General features: G+C 37.0%; 3 protein-coding genes and 1 pseudogene across 5 annotated transcripts; 1 reads left to right on the plus strand and 3 right to left on the minus strand.

Moving 5' to 3' along the window:
• Positions 1 to 1,020: 1,020 nt before the first annotated feature.
• Positions 1,021 to 3,017, minus strand: LOC103327746 (GDSL esterase/lipase 2-like; annotated as a pseudogene). The gene is made up of 5 exons (XR_016126081.1): positions 2,709 to 3,017; positions 2,458 to 2,583; positions 2,049 to 2,254; positions 1,628 to 1,883; positions 1,021 to 1,498 (listed from the first exon to the last, which is right to left on the minus strand). The product of XR_016126081.1 is annotated as a GDSL esterase/lipase 2-like (transcript).
• A 686-nt stretch (positions 3,018 to 3,703) lies between these two features.
• Positions 3,704 to 6,530, plus strand: LOC107880880 (uncharacterized). Its single transcript, XM_089049626.1, has 2 exons — positions 3,704 to 4,402; positions 4,694 to 6,530. Exon 2 carries the CDS (start codon positions 5,660 to 5,662, stop codon positions 6,254 to 6,256), a length of 597 nt encoding a protein of 198 aa, XP_088905752.1. The 5' UTR covers positions 3,704 to 4,402; positions 4,694 to 5,659; the 3' UTR covers positions 6,257 to 6,530.
• A 698-nt stretch (positions 6,531 to 7,228) lies between these two features.
• On the minus strand, positions 7,229 to 9,928 carry LOC103327745 (GDSL esterase/lipase 2-like). 2 transcript variants are annotated; one of them, XM_089050333.1, is made up of 5 exons: positions 9,367 to 9,928; positions 9,156 to 9,277; positions 8,810 to 9,022; positions 8,390 to 8,645; positions 7,229 to 8,267 (listed from the first exon to the last, which is right to left on the minus strand). In XM_089050333.1, exons 1-5 carry the CDS (start codon positions 9,644 to 9,646, stop codon positions 8,047 to 8,049), a joined length of 1,092 nt encoding a protein of 363 aa, XP_088906459.1. In that variant the 5' UTR covers positions 9,647 to 9,928; the 3' UTR covers positions 7,229 to 8,046. The 2 variants fall into 2 exon arrangements, with proteins under 2 accessions (XP_088906459.1, XP_008228340.2); XM_008230118.3 differs by having other exon boundaries at positions 9,385 to 9,926.
• Positions 9,842 to 12,224, minus strand: LOC103327571 (GDSL esterase/lipase 2-like). Its single transcript, XM_008229904.3, has 5 exons — positions 11,868 to 12,224; positions 11,616 to 11,737; positions 11,269 to 11,481; positions 10,850 to 11,105; positions 9,842 to 10,730 (listed from the first exon to the last, which is right to left on the minus strand). The coding sequence occupies exons 1-5, from the start codon at positions 12,154 to 12,156 to the stop codon at positions 10,519 to 10,521; spliced, it is 1,092 nt and encodes a 363-aa protein (XP_008228126.2). The 5' UTR covers positions 12,157 to 12,224; the 3' UTR covers positions 9,842 to 10,518.
• Between the last annotated feature and the right edge of the window lie 537 nt (positions 12,225 to 12,761).

The raw sequence follows: 12,761 nt of genomic DNA on the forward strand, positions 1-12,761 counted from the left end.
ATGATCAAACCACAGTTAGTGTAGCCCAACTCTCCAACATAGCTGCTGAGCTAACCACAAATATGTAAACATGATTGAAAATAATGTTTGAAGGACTAACAATCAAACCAACAATCTTCTCCTCTGTTTCAGTTCTGTAAGTTTAAAATATTGCAACCTTTAAATTGAGAGAAGAGCTGGTTTCTAAGAGGATCCAATGGTCATTACACAAATTTTCACCATTTCTCATCCACCAAGAGTTATTTTCTTGATAAAATATTTTTCATGCTTGACGTAGACGGTACCAGCAATCATTTATTATTGGGAGTTTATACACAAAATGGCTCATAACTTACTATTTTGGCTAATTGGACCATCTTTAGGCCGAAATACCCTGGATTTACGCGACCATGGCAACTGTTTATTGGATCATTTTATACCAAGGGTAGGGTATATTGGTTAAAAAATGATTGAAAGAGTCTCCAAACTGTAAACTTTTACAACTGGAGAGGTTAAAATGATTGAAGGGTTATCAAAATGAGCCATTAGAGAAAATCATCAGTGACCTTGTTTTTATAGGGAAAGAAAACATGTTCAAGAAAACTTGAATCTCTCTACTTTTTAGAGAGAGTTCCTTAGGGTTCCTGAAAGGGTCCCTGAATCTCTCTACTTTTAAATGTAATTAACAATGGTCATTTTCCCAAATTATTAATTTCATTCACTCATTATGACCATAACCTCTGTGGAATATTGTACACATCAGTAGGATCGCCTGTAATTCTCCGGAACTATGGAAAGAAAACAAAGCAAATTGAGAAACAAGCAACCAGAATAGACCACCTTCACCATTTGCATAATGTCTATTTCCCTACTTAACAGAGCACCTAGTTCTTGGCTTTTGCTTCTATCTTCCCCCCATAAGATCCCTTACAGGATTGAGTAGAATTTATTCCTTGGTTCTTTTGGTGTCAAGAATTGGAGTCCAGAAAACATCTATCACATCCATTTTTGAGTTGTGAATACATTAATACAAAGATGATATATCAAACCATAATTTATTTATAAACAGAGATTGTCTGAGCAAATTCACAGGCGCTTATTGAAACTGAAAAATACATAGGTTTCTGAACTTCAAATAACTCTTTCAAATTAAAAGAAGGCCCTGGGACATAGGAAGTACGGCTCCCCCATAACTTGAACACCTGCCCATGTGCCCATGGCTCCATCAAACTTTTAATTCAATTCAAAACGGAAATTGTGTCTGCAAATTGCTCAGTTTCTTATGATAATATCAAGCCATATTTTGCCTAAACTTCAAATAGCTCCTTCAAGTTATGACTCCACCATAACTTGGACACTTGCTCGTATACCCTTTCAGTTGCATGGGCAGAGTCAAAGAAGACGTACTCAGTAACATTGTTACATAACTCATACTCAGTCACACCTCTCTTCCCTCCACAGGTATTAATTGCTCTATATGGACCAGAGCCACAGCACGCCGCCTTTCCTTCCTTGAAACCTTTACGAGTCGACACAGTAATAACGAAAAAGAATATTAAAAAGGAGACATGACTTATCAGCTTATGACAAAACCAAATAAGAGAAACTATAACTTAAAGGAGAAGGTTTCATGGATGGCTATGCATACCATATTTTGATGGATGATTAATTCTTTCTTTAGCTTAAGTGTAGAGATTAAGCATTGAGTATTTGAATCCTTGGAGCTCTTTCTTCAGCTTTTTGAGGACCTTGGAAACTAGTCTGTTGTGTAGATTCTCAAGTGCTGTAATTTCTTCCCGGGAAGGGCCTGTGTTTCCTGGTTGAATCACTCTCATGCTTGGCGTAGAAGCATAAGGGCCTAAGCTTGAAAATCCAAATTTCCTGCCTCCTTTCTTGTATACATCCTGGACAAAATGTATATCAAATCACTCCTCCAAAAGATCTTTCCGGATTCATAATCAGAAGACACAACCTTGTACACAAATTGTAACAAGTCATAGAAAAAAGAAGAAACTCGAATTAAAAAATTTCGCCTGCTATGTATGTTTGCAAAACGAAGATAAGATTACTTTGATCCAACTTGTCAGGTTGCCAACAACCCAACCAACATATTCTTCATGGCTGGTATTGGTTGCTAATGGGGAAAAATAGTCATTGCCTCCAATGCTGATTAAGTAGACAGCTTTGGACAGCAATGCGTAGGCTTCTGCTTCACCTAGTTTCTGCCTCAACTGCTTCTCCACCTTCTTGAATTGACTTCGTTGAGTTTTAAGGTCTATCACCTGAAAACAACAGATAACATAATCAAATCATGCTAACGAAAAGCATGCAAATTACCAAAAATACATATTGAGATGCTGCAACTGTAACTAAAAGTCATAACAAGGGGGAGCATATACATATCAACTAAGCTCAGAGCATATACAAGGGACCTAGCCTTGGGGAAGGTTTTTTCAACTCAGAGCAAGGCTTCAGCACCACGCTCCATGTGTTGTCCACAGAAGCAAAGTGTTTTCATTGAAATGTTAAGGGACCCCATAGGAGTATAGTCTTTCAACCCAGGTTGTAAATATGCTGGTATAAATGGCAACTTGGCATACTCAGCTGAAACATGATCATAAAATTCAATAGTTAGTTGTATCATGTGTTTGTATTATCAGTTGCTGTCAGTTAGCAGCAAAGATGTTAATGACTGAAAGAAACAATATTACTCACAAGATGGTTCTTACCAATGAAATCTGAGATTAAACGCCCATTAGAAAATCTACCAGTTGGGTACCTGAAGAATGTTTCACCATATGGCAACCAATTGGCCTGTAAACCTTTTGAGGTATTTATGTAGTTATTATTTCCAGGATCATAGAGTGAATCACCAAAGATGAACAGGGCTACATGTTTTTTCTGAAGCCCAGAATGGCCATGGCAGCTGCTTTGAATAACAAGGCCTGCACAGAAAGCCAAGATATAGATTTGAAACCTGAAAGATGCCATTCCAGTATTTTCTGTTTAGCTTTGTATTTTATAATATTTTCCTCTGTTTCAATTCAATTTAATAGATGGCTGAAACTGGTGTGAAACTTGGACTTTTGATTTGAACACAAAGAAAATTACTTCCTGGTCCAGATAACATAAAGAAAAGTCAAGGAAAGTGAACTTTAAAAAAAAAAAGATACAGTTAGAATTTTTTTGTCTTCATTATCAATTGAATCACAAAGAAACTTCTGCTAAGTTGACAATTACTTGACATACTGTATCTTAAAATGTTGACATTTACCTCTTCTGTTTCGTGCCTATGTGTTGTTGATTTGCTTGTGGAAAAAGAAACCATTGGAAATTTGTGTAGTCTAATGAAGTTTCTTTTAGTCATACAGGGTGGCCACAGATTTTGAAATGTATATGAAGTAACAAAGTAACGAAGTGGTTTTATTTGATTGATTGAAGGAGGAAAGGTAGAATGCTTGTTGGATATAAGACAGCTGGTATAGAACAACGGGTAGTTTTAGATTTGATTTGAGTTGGACAGCTGTAGTTTTCAGCTTGATTACTTTGAGTGGGCTGCATGCTTATTTATACAGATGCTATGTCGGCAATTTTCTTTGGACAAATCTAAAGAATTTTCAGCCACAAGTTAGTCCTCTAATTGTAGATTTTTCTAGTTATAATTACAATAGATAATTATTAGGATGATTCTAGTAAGAGTTAACCAACTTTTACTTAGTAATTCTCTCAATTATTCTAGAATTTTCTAGTTTTATCACACAAGTGTGCATTAATGTTTAACACTCCTCCTTAATAAACATTTATGTTATTCCGAGCACGTTTCATAGCAGTTCGAATTTTGGTTTTGGAAGTGCCTTAGTGAAGATGTCTGTGATTTGCTCCTCTGTCTTGCAGTACTTGAGCTCAACTTCTTTGCTTGCTGAGACTTCTCTTAAGAAGTGATGCTTCATGGCGATATGTTTTGTCCTACTGTGGAACACTGGATTCTTCGCCATTGCTATAGCAGACTTGTTGTCGCAAAGTATTTCAGTAGCTTCTGTTTGGCACTCTCCCATATCTTCAAATATTCTTCTAAGCCATATAGCTTGGCATGCTGAACTTGCTGCTGCTATCGGCTTCTGTTGATGATTGTGCCACAGTATCTTGTTTTCTTGATGACCATGAAAATATTCCAAACCCAATTGTAAATGCATAGCCTGATGTGCTTTTCATGTCATCCACTTATCTAGTCCAATCACTGTATGTGTAGCCAAATAGTCTTGGATCTATAGTGGGCTTATACCATATGCCTAGTCAATTGTGCCTTGCAAGTATCTTAATATTCTCTTTGCTGCTCCATAGTGTATCTAGCTTGAATTTTGCATAAATCTTGATAGTAAGCATGTCGCGTACATGATGTTGGGTCTTCTTGTTGTCAAGTATGGTAAGCTCCCAATGAGACTTCAATAAACTGATTCATCTGCTGTACCCATCTTACTTTCTTAATTTCTCATTGGTGATAACTGGAGTAGCCACAATCTTGCACCCATACATCTTGAACTTCTTCAATATATTCTCAATGTATTTTTTTTGGCATATGAAGATTCCTTCTTCTTCTTGGTTTATCTCAATGCCCAAAAAGTAGTGCATCATCAACCCAAGGTCACTCATCTCGAATGTTTTCATCATATCTTTTTTTAACTTTTGAATTATTTCTTCATTGTTTTCAATGTAGATGAAGTCATCCACATACAGAGAGATGATCAAGATATCGGAGTTACCTTGAGTTTTGGTGTAGAGAGTAGGCTCGCTTTTGCTCCTCCTAAAGCCTGCGTTGATGATGTACTTGTCTATGCGGTTGTTCCATGCTCGTGGCACTTGCTTGAGTCCGTACAAGGCTTTCTTTAGCTTAAATGTTTGATCTTCTCCTCCTTACTCAATAAATCCTTGTGGTTGCTCCACATATGTTTGTTCTTCGAGCTCTCCATTTAGATGCAGACTTTACGTCTAGCTGTTAAATTCTCCGTTTCTTTTGAGTTGCTAGTGCTACCAGTGCTCTTATAGTGTCAAGTCTTGCAACTGGTGCATATTTCTCCTTGTAGTCTATGCCCGGCTGTTGCAGTAGCCTTTAGCTACTAGCCTTCCTTTATGTTTTTGTATTGACCCATCAGGATTAAATTTGGTCTTATAGACCCATTTAACCCCAATGATCTCCTTGTCTTGTGGGAGATCAACGAGCTCCCACATTTTGTTTTTCTCAATTGTTCTGATTTCTTCTTCCATGCTTTTCTCCAGATTTCTTCTTTTACTGCAACTTCAAAACTTTCTGGTTCTATAGTTATGAAGTTGCACGTTTCATACATATCTTGGAGTGATCTAGTTCTATGTTGTGGCTCTGGAGAGCCTTCATGTTGTATAGATGGAGGAGTTGTTGTAGGTGGTGAGTCGTACCTGGAGTTTTCTTTAGTTTTCTCTCTGCACAGTTGTGTTATAGTAACACTTTTCCTTTCAAGTTTTTCTTCCTCCCCAATTCCATGATGTCGATTCATCAAACTCAACATCTCGGCTTATCATGAACTTCTTAGTCATGGGATTGTAGACTCGATAGCCTTTAGATTGGTTACTGTATCCCAGGAATATACCAACTTCAGATTTTTCTTCTAGCTTGTGTCTTTTCTCCTTGGGAATGTGCACATAGCAAATGCATCCAAATACTTTGAGATGCTTTGTTGATGGCTTTATATTGCTCCAAGCCTCAATAGGAGTCTTATTTTGTAAAGCTTTTGTTGGGCATTTATTTAGCAAGTATGCTGCTGTATATACAGCTTCTGCCCAGAATGTATTTGGCAAGCCTTTTTATATCATTGATCTTGCCATCTCCATGATAGTACTATTTTTCTTTCTGAGACTTCATTTTGTTCAGGAGCATAGCCAACTGTTAGTTGATGCTCTACTCCTTCATTTTCACAAAAAAGGGAATGAAGGAACCACACCAATTGTAGGAGTCATGAAGCCAGGAGCTGCTGGATTAGGATTGGCAATGAAGGGACCAGCAGCAGCTAAAGAGGAGAAGAAACCAGAAAAGACTGTCTTCGAATTGAAATTGGAGTCATTTGAGGCAGCTTCTAATATAAAACTGATCAAGGAGGAAAGGAGCTTCACTGACTTAGGCCTCAAGGAAGCAAAGGATTTAGTGGACAAGGCGCCATCTGTGCTAAAGAAAGGATTATCAAAGGAAGAAGGAGAGCAACTAATAGGGAAGCTCAAAGCTCTTGGCGCAAAAGCTGTTCTTGAATGAAATCATTAGGACGATGCATATGTACTCCACTTCTAAAGGTTGTGAGATTAGTTAATATTTATTGCGGAACATCAGGACACACCAGCTTTTCTGAAATTTTAGCAATCCATATAAAACACATCTCAGATTTTCTCCAATTGTTTTGAAGTTGAGATATTTTCTGATGATTGATTTCTTTTTGTATTGATATCTAAGCTGGTAAAGGTGAGATGTTGATTAAGAATGGTCCATCGACGTAGAAGGCTTTCCATAATTGAAGGGGGAAGTTTTTGAGTATGTTTGATGTCATATCTTCATAGTGTGTTGTAATTCCATAATAGAAGGCTAACCACATATATGTAAACATATGATTGAAAATAACGTTTGAAAGGACTAACAATCAAACCATCAATCTTCTCCTCTGTTCTGTTTGTTTAAAATATTGCAACCTTTAAATTGAGAGAAGAGCTGGAGGTTAACATGATTGAAGGGTTATCAAAATGAGCCATTAGAGAAAATCACCAGTGACCTTGTTTTTATAGGGAAAGAAAACATGGCCAAGAAAACTTGAATCTCGCTACTTTTTAGAGGGAGTTCCTTAGGGTTCCTAAGAGGGTCCCTGAACCTCTCTACTTTTAAATGTAATTAACCACGGTCATTTTCCAAAATTATTACTTTCCTTCGCTCATTATGACCTTAACCTCTATGGAATATTGTACACATCAGTAGGATCGCATGCAATTCTCCGGAACTAGGGAAATATAACAAAGCAAATTGAGAAACAAGCACCCAAAATAGACCACCTTCACCATTTGCATAATGTGGATCGATTGCCCTACTTAACAGAGCACCTAGTTCTTGGCTTTGCTTCTATCTTCCCCCCATAAGATCCCTTACATGATTGAGTAGAATTTACTCTTGGTTCTTTTGGTGTCAGGAATTGGAGTGCAGAAAACATATATCGCATCTATTTTTGAGTTGTGAACACATTAATACAAAGATGCTATATCAAACCATAATTTATTTTTAAACACAGATTGTCTGTGCGAATTCACAGACGCTTGCTTATTGAAACTAACAAATCCATAGGTTTCTGAACTTCAAAAAGCTCTTTCAAATTAAAAGAAGGCCCTGGGACATTGGGAGTGTTAAACATTAATGCACATTTGAGAGAGATTTCTACAAGACAGCAGAATTTTCTAGAATAATATAGAATGAAAAGTCAGTGGTTGTATTCCCTAAACACTAGTTAATGAAGCTAGTAGAAAGCTCTAGTAGAAAACTACAATATATGGCTGAAATTACTTAGACAAAGTCGGTTACTGTGCAAACCGACCTAACTAAGCAAAAAGCCAATAGATAGTCGGCAAAGCATGCCTATAAATAGGCATGCAATGCAATAAAGCCGAGTGGAGTGAAACAAAAGAATTCCCAATCTAAGGGAGCGAAGAGCTACCCAAATCAAACTATGTTAAGGAGCCAATGAGCTCACCAATCTAAGTGAAGGGCCAAATAGCCTAAACTAATCTAAGTGAAGGGCCAAATAGCCCAATCTATTCTAAATCAAGTGTAGTGGCCAATAAGCCAATATGCTAAGTGTAGAAGGCCAATTAGCCTACACAAAGCCATGTACTATTCTTCTCCAAATATAATAAATTCACTTTGTTTCCCCTTCAATTCTAACAGGGAGTATGGCTCCACCATAACTTGGAGACTTGCCCATGTGCCCATGGCTCCATCAAACTTTTAATTTGCTTCGAAGCGGAAATTGTGTCTGCAAATTGCTCAATTTCTTATGAAACTATCAAGCCCTATTTTGCCTGAACTTCAAATAGCTCCTTCAAGTTATGGCTCCACCATAACTTGGACACTTGCTCGTATACCCTTTCAGTTGGATGGAAAGAGTCAAAGAAGACATACTCAGTAACATTGTTACATAACTTATACCCTGTAACACCTCTCTTCCCTCCACAGGTATTAATTCCTCCGTATGGACCAGAGCCACAGCATGCAGCCTTTCCTTCTTTGAAACCTTTACGACACAGTAATAACGAAAAAGAATATTAAAAAGGAGACATGACTTATCAGTTTATGACAAAACCAAATAAGAGAAACTATATAACTTAAAGGAGAAGGTGTCATGGCTATGCATACCATATTTTGATGGATGGTTAATTCTTTCTTTAGCGTAAGTGTAGAGATTAAGCTTCGAGTATTTGAATCCTTGGAGATCTTTCTTCAGCTTTGTGATGACTTTGGAAAGTAGTCTGTTGTGTAGTTTCACAAGTGCTGTAACTTTTTCCCGGGAAGGGCCCGTGTTTCCTGCTTGAATCACTCTCCTGCTTGGCACAGAAGCAAGAGGAAAAAGGCTTGAAAATCCAAATTTCCTGCCTCCTTTCTTGTATACATCCTGACAAAATGTATATCAAATCACTCCTCCAAAAGATCTTTCCGGATTCATAATCAGAAGACACAAAGTTGTATACAAATTGTAACAAGTCATAGAAAAAAGAAGAAACTCGAATTAAATTTTTTCTCCTGCTATGCATGTGTGCAAAACGAAGATAAGATTACTTCAATCCAACTTGTCAGGTTGCCAATAACCCAGCCAACATATTCTTCATGGCTGGTATTGGTGGCTAATGGGATAGAATAGTCATTGATTCCAATGCTGATTAAGTAGACAGCTTTGGACAGCAATGTGTAGGCTTCGACTTCACCTAGTTTCTGCCTCAACTGCTTCTCCACCTTCTTGAATTGACTTTGTTGAGTTTTAAGGTCTATCACCTGAAAACAACAGATCACATAATCAAATCATGCTAACGAAAAGCACGCGAATTAACGAAATACATATTCAGATGCTGCAACTGTAACTAGAAGTCATAACAAGGGAAAACATATAATAATCCAGAGCATATACAAATCCTTGATGGCTTTCAACTAGAGCACCAGCTCCAGCAGAAGCAAAGTTCACCCCATAAGTATAGTCTTTCAACCCAGGTTGTAAATATGCTGGTATAAATGGCAACTTGGCATACTCAGCTGAAACATGAATATAAAATTCAATAGTTAGTTAGTTGTATCATGTGTTTGTATCATCAGAAATGACTGAAAGAAACGATATTACTCACAAGATGGTTCTTTCTTACCAATGAAATCTGGGATTAAACGCCCATCAGAAAATCTACCAGTTGGGTACCTGAAGAATGTTTCACCATATGGCAACCAATTTGCCTGGAAATCTTTTGTGGTATTTATGTAGTTATTATTTCCAGGATCATAGAGTGAATCACCAAAGATGAACAGGGCTACATGTTTTTTCTGAAGCCCAGAATGGCCATTGCAGCTGCTTTGAATAATAAGGCCTGCACAGAAAGCCAAGATATAGATTTGAAACCTGAAAGATGCCATTCCAGTATGTTCTGTTTAGCTTTGTATATATAATCTTTTCCACTGTTTCAATTCAATTTAATAAATGGCTGAAACTTTTCAAGGCACATATTGGGATAAGGAAAAGATGAGGAAATTTAGGCTTTGATTTGAACACAAAGAAAAGGAAATTACTTCCTGGTCCAGATAGCATAAAGAAAATACAGGAAAGTGAACTAAAAAAGAAAAAGATACAGTCAGCATTTTTTTGTCTTCATTGTCAATTGAATCACAAAGAAACTTCTGCTTCATGCCTATATATAGGTATCTTAAAATGTTGACATTTACCTCTTCTGTTTCATGCCTATATATAGGTATCTTAAAATGTTGACAATTCTCCGGAACTAGGGAAATATAACAAAGCAAATTGAGAAACAAGCAACCAAAATAGACCTCCTTAGCCATTTGCATAATGTCAATTGCCCTACTTAACAGAGCACCTAGTTCTTGGCTTTGCTTCTATCTTCCACCCCATAAGATCCCTTCCAGGATTGAGTAGAATTTATTCTTTGGTTCTTTTGGTGTCAAGAATTGGAGCGCAGAAAACATCTATCACATCTATTTTTGAGTTGTGAATACATTAATACAAAGATGATATATCAAAACGTAATTTATTTTTAAACAGAGATTGTCTGTGCAAATTCACAGGTGCGTGCTTATTGAAACTAACAAATCCATAGGCTTCTGAACTTCAAATAGCTCTTTCAAATTAAAAGAAGCCCCTGGGACATTGGGAGTATGGCTCTACCATAACTTGGAGACTTGCCCATGTGCACATGGCTCCATCAATTCGAAACGGAAATTGTGTCTGCAAATTGCTCAATTTCTTATGAAACTATAAAGCCCTATTTTGCCTAAACTTCAAATAGCTCCTTCAAGTTATGTCTCCACCATAACTTGGACATTTGCTGGTAAACTCTTTCAGTTGGATGGAAAGAGTCAAAAAAGACGTACTCAGTAACATTGCCACATAACTTGTACCCAGTCACACCTCTCTTCCCTCCACAGGTATAAATTCCTCCGTATGGACCAGAGCCACAGCACGCCGTCTTTCCTTCCTTGAAACCTTTACGACACAGTAATAACGAAAAGAATATTAAAAAGGAGACATGAATTATCAGCTTATGACAAAACTAAATAAGAGAAACTATAACTTTAAGGAGAAGATGTCATGGCTATGCATACCATATTTTGATGGATAATTAACTCTTTCTTTAGCGTAAGTGTAGAGATTAAGCTTTGAGTATTTGAATCCTTCGAGCTCTTTCTTCAGCTTTGTGAGGACTTTGGAAAGCAGTCTATTGTGTAGTTTCACAAGTGCTGTAACTTCTTCCCCAGAAGGGCCCGTGTTTCCTGGTTGAATCACTCTCATATTTGGCACAGAAGCAAGAGGGGCCAAGCTTGAAAATCCAAATTTCCTGCCTCCTTTCTTGTATACATCCTGACAAAATGTATATCAAATCTCTCCTCCAAAAGATCTTTCCGGATTCATAATCAGAAGACACAAAGTTGTACACAAATTGTAACAAGTTATAGAAAAAAGAAGAAAATCGAATTAAAAAATTTCGCGTGATATGTATGTGTGAAAAAGAAGATAAGATTACTTCGATCCAACTTGTCAGGTTGCCAATAACCCAGCCAACATATTCTTCATGGCCGGTACTGGTTGCTAATGGGGAAAAATAGTCATTGCCTCCAATGCTGATTAAGTAGACAGCTTTGGACAGCAATGTATAGGCTTCGACTTTACCTAGTTTCTGCCTCAACTGCTTCTCCACCTTCTTGAATTGACTTCGTTGAGTTTTAAGGTCTATCACCTAAAAACAACAGATCACATAATCAAATCATGCTAACGAAAAGCACGCGAATTACCGAAAATACATATTGAGATGCTGCAACTGTAACTAGAAGTCTTAACAAAGGAAAACATATAATAAGCCAGAGCATGTACAAATCCTTGATGGCTTTCAACTAGAGCACCAGCTCCACCAGAAGCAAAGTTCACCCCATAAGTATAGTCTTTCAACCCAGGTTGTAAATATGCTGGTATAATTGGCAACTTGGCATACTCAGCTGAAACATGAATTTAAATTTAATAGTTAGTTGTATCATGTGTTTGTATTATCAGTTGCTGTCAGTTAGAAGCAATGGTGTTTGAAGAAATGTCTGAAAGAAACAATATCACTCACAAGATGGTTCTTACCAATGAAATCTGGGATTAAACGCCCATCAGAAAATCTACCAGTTGGGTACCTGAAGAATGTTTCACCATATGGCAACCAATTTGCCTGGAAATCTTTTGTGGTATTTATGTAGTTATTATTTCCAGGATCATAGAGTGAATCACCAAAGATGAACAGGGCTACATGTTTTTTCTGAAGCCCAGAATGGCCATTGCAGCGGCTTTGGATAACAAGGCCTGCACAGAAAGCCAAGATATAGATTTGAAACCTGAAAGATGCCATTCCAGCATGTTCTGTATAACTTTGCATTATATCATCTTTTTCTCTGTTTCAATTCAATTTAATAAGGAATTTACTTCCTGGTCCAGATAACATAAAGAAAAGACAAGGAAAGTGAACTAAAAAAGAAAAAGATGACACAAATGAGAGTCGGTTGATGCTTAGCATGATGCAGTTGGAAATTTTTGTCTTTATTATCAACTTGGATAAGACGTTTTCAGATATTATTAGCTTCAATCACACAAAATAATAGATTATACAGTAGAAACTTTTGCTAAGTTGACCATTCATTATCCAATGAAAAAAAAATAGCTGCAGCAAAGTTTGGGAACTAAAAGTAAATAAATGGAAAATTTGCAATTTCATCTTCAGTTTCATCAGCAGCCTTCATCCAAAAAATATTCTCATTGAAAAGCAGCCAAAGCTTCTAGAAGTCAAAGTCAATGTAATTGAGCTAACAAAACCAGAGTTAGTTCATGGTTAGGGATTGAGATCTGTTAAGCTAGTTGTGCTTTAACCTGTAGTCGATATAACCGAATCTGATGTATGTCTTTGTTTAGGTTAATAAAAGCAAGAAATTGAACCCTGCTTCACTTGGTTTTCTCTCTTTTTCTTGGTTTCCAAACATACATTAA

This window comes from Prunus mume, linkage group LG4, assembly GCF_029339155.1.
Source record: "Prunus mume cultivar Tortuosa linkage group LG4, ASM2933915v1, whole genome shotgun sequence".
In the NCBI taxonomy this organism is placed as follows: domain Eukaryota; kingdom Viridiplantae; phylum Streptophyta; class Magnoliopsida; order Rosales; family Rosaceae; genus Prunus; species Prunus mume.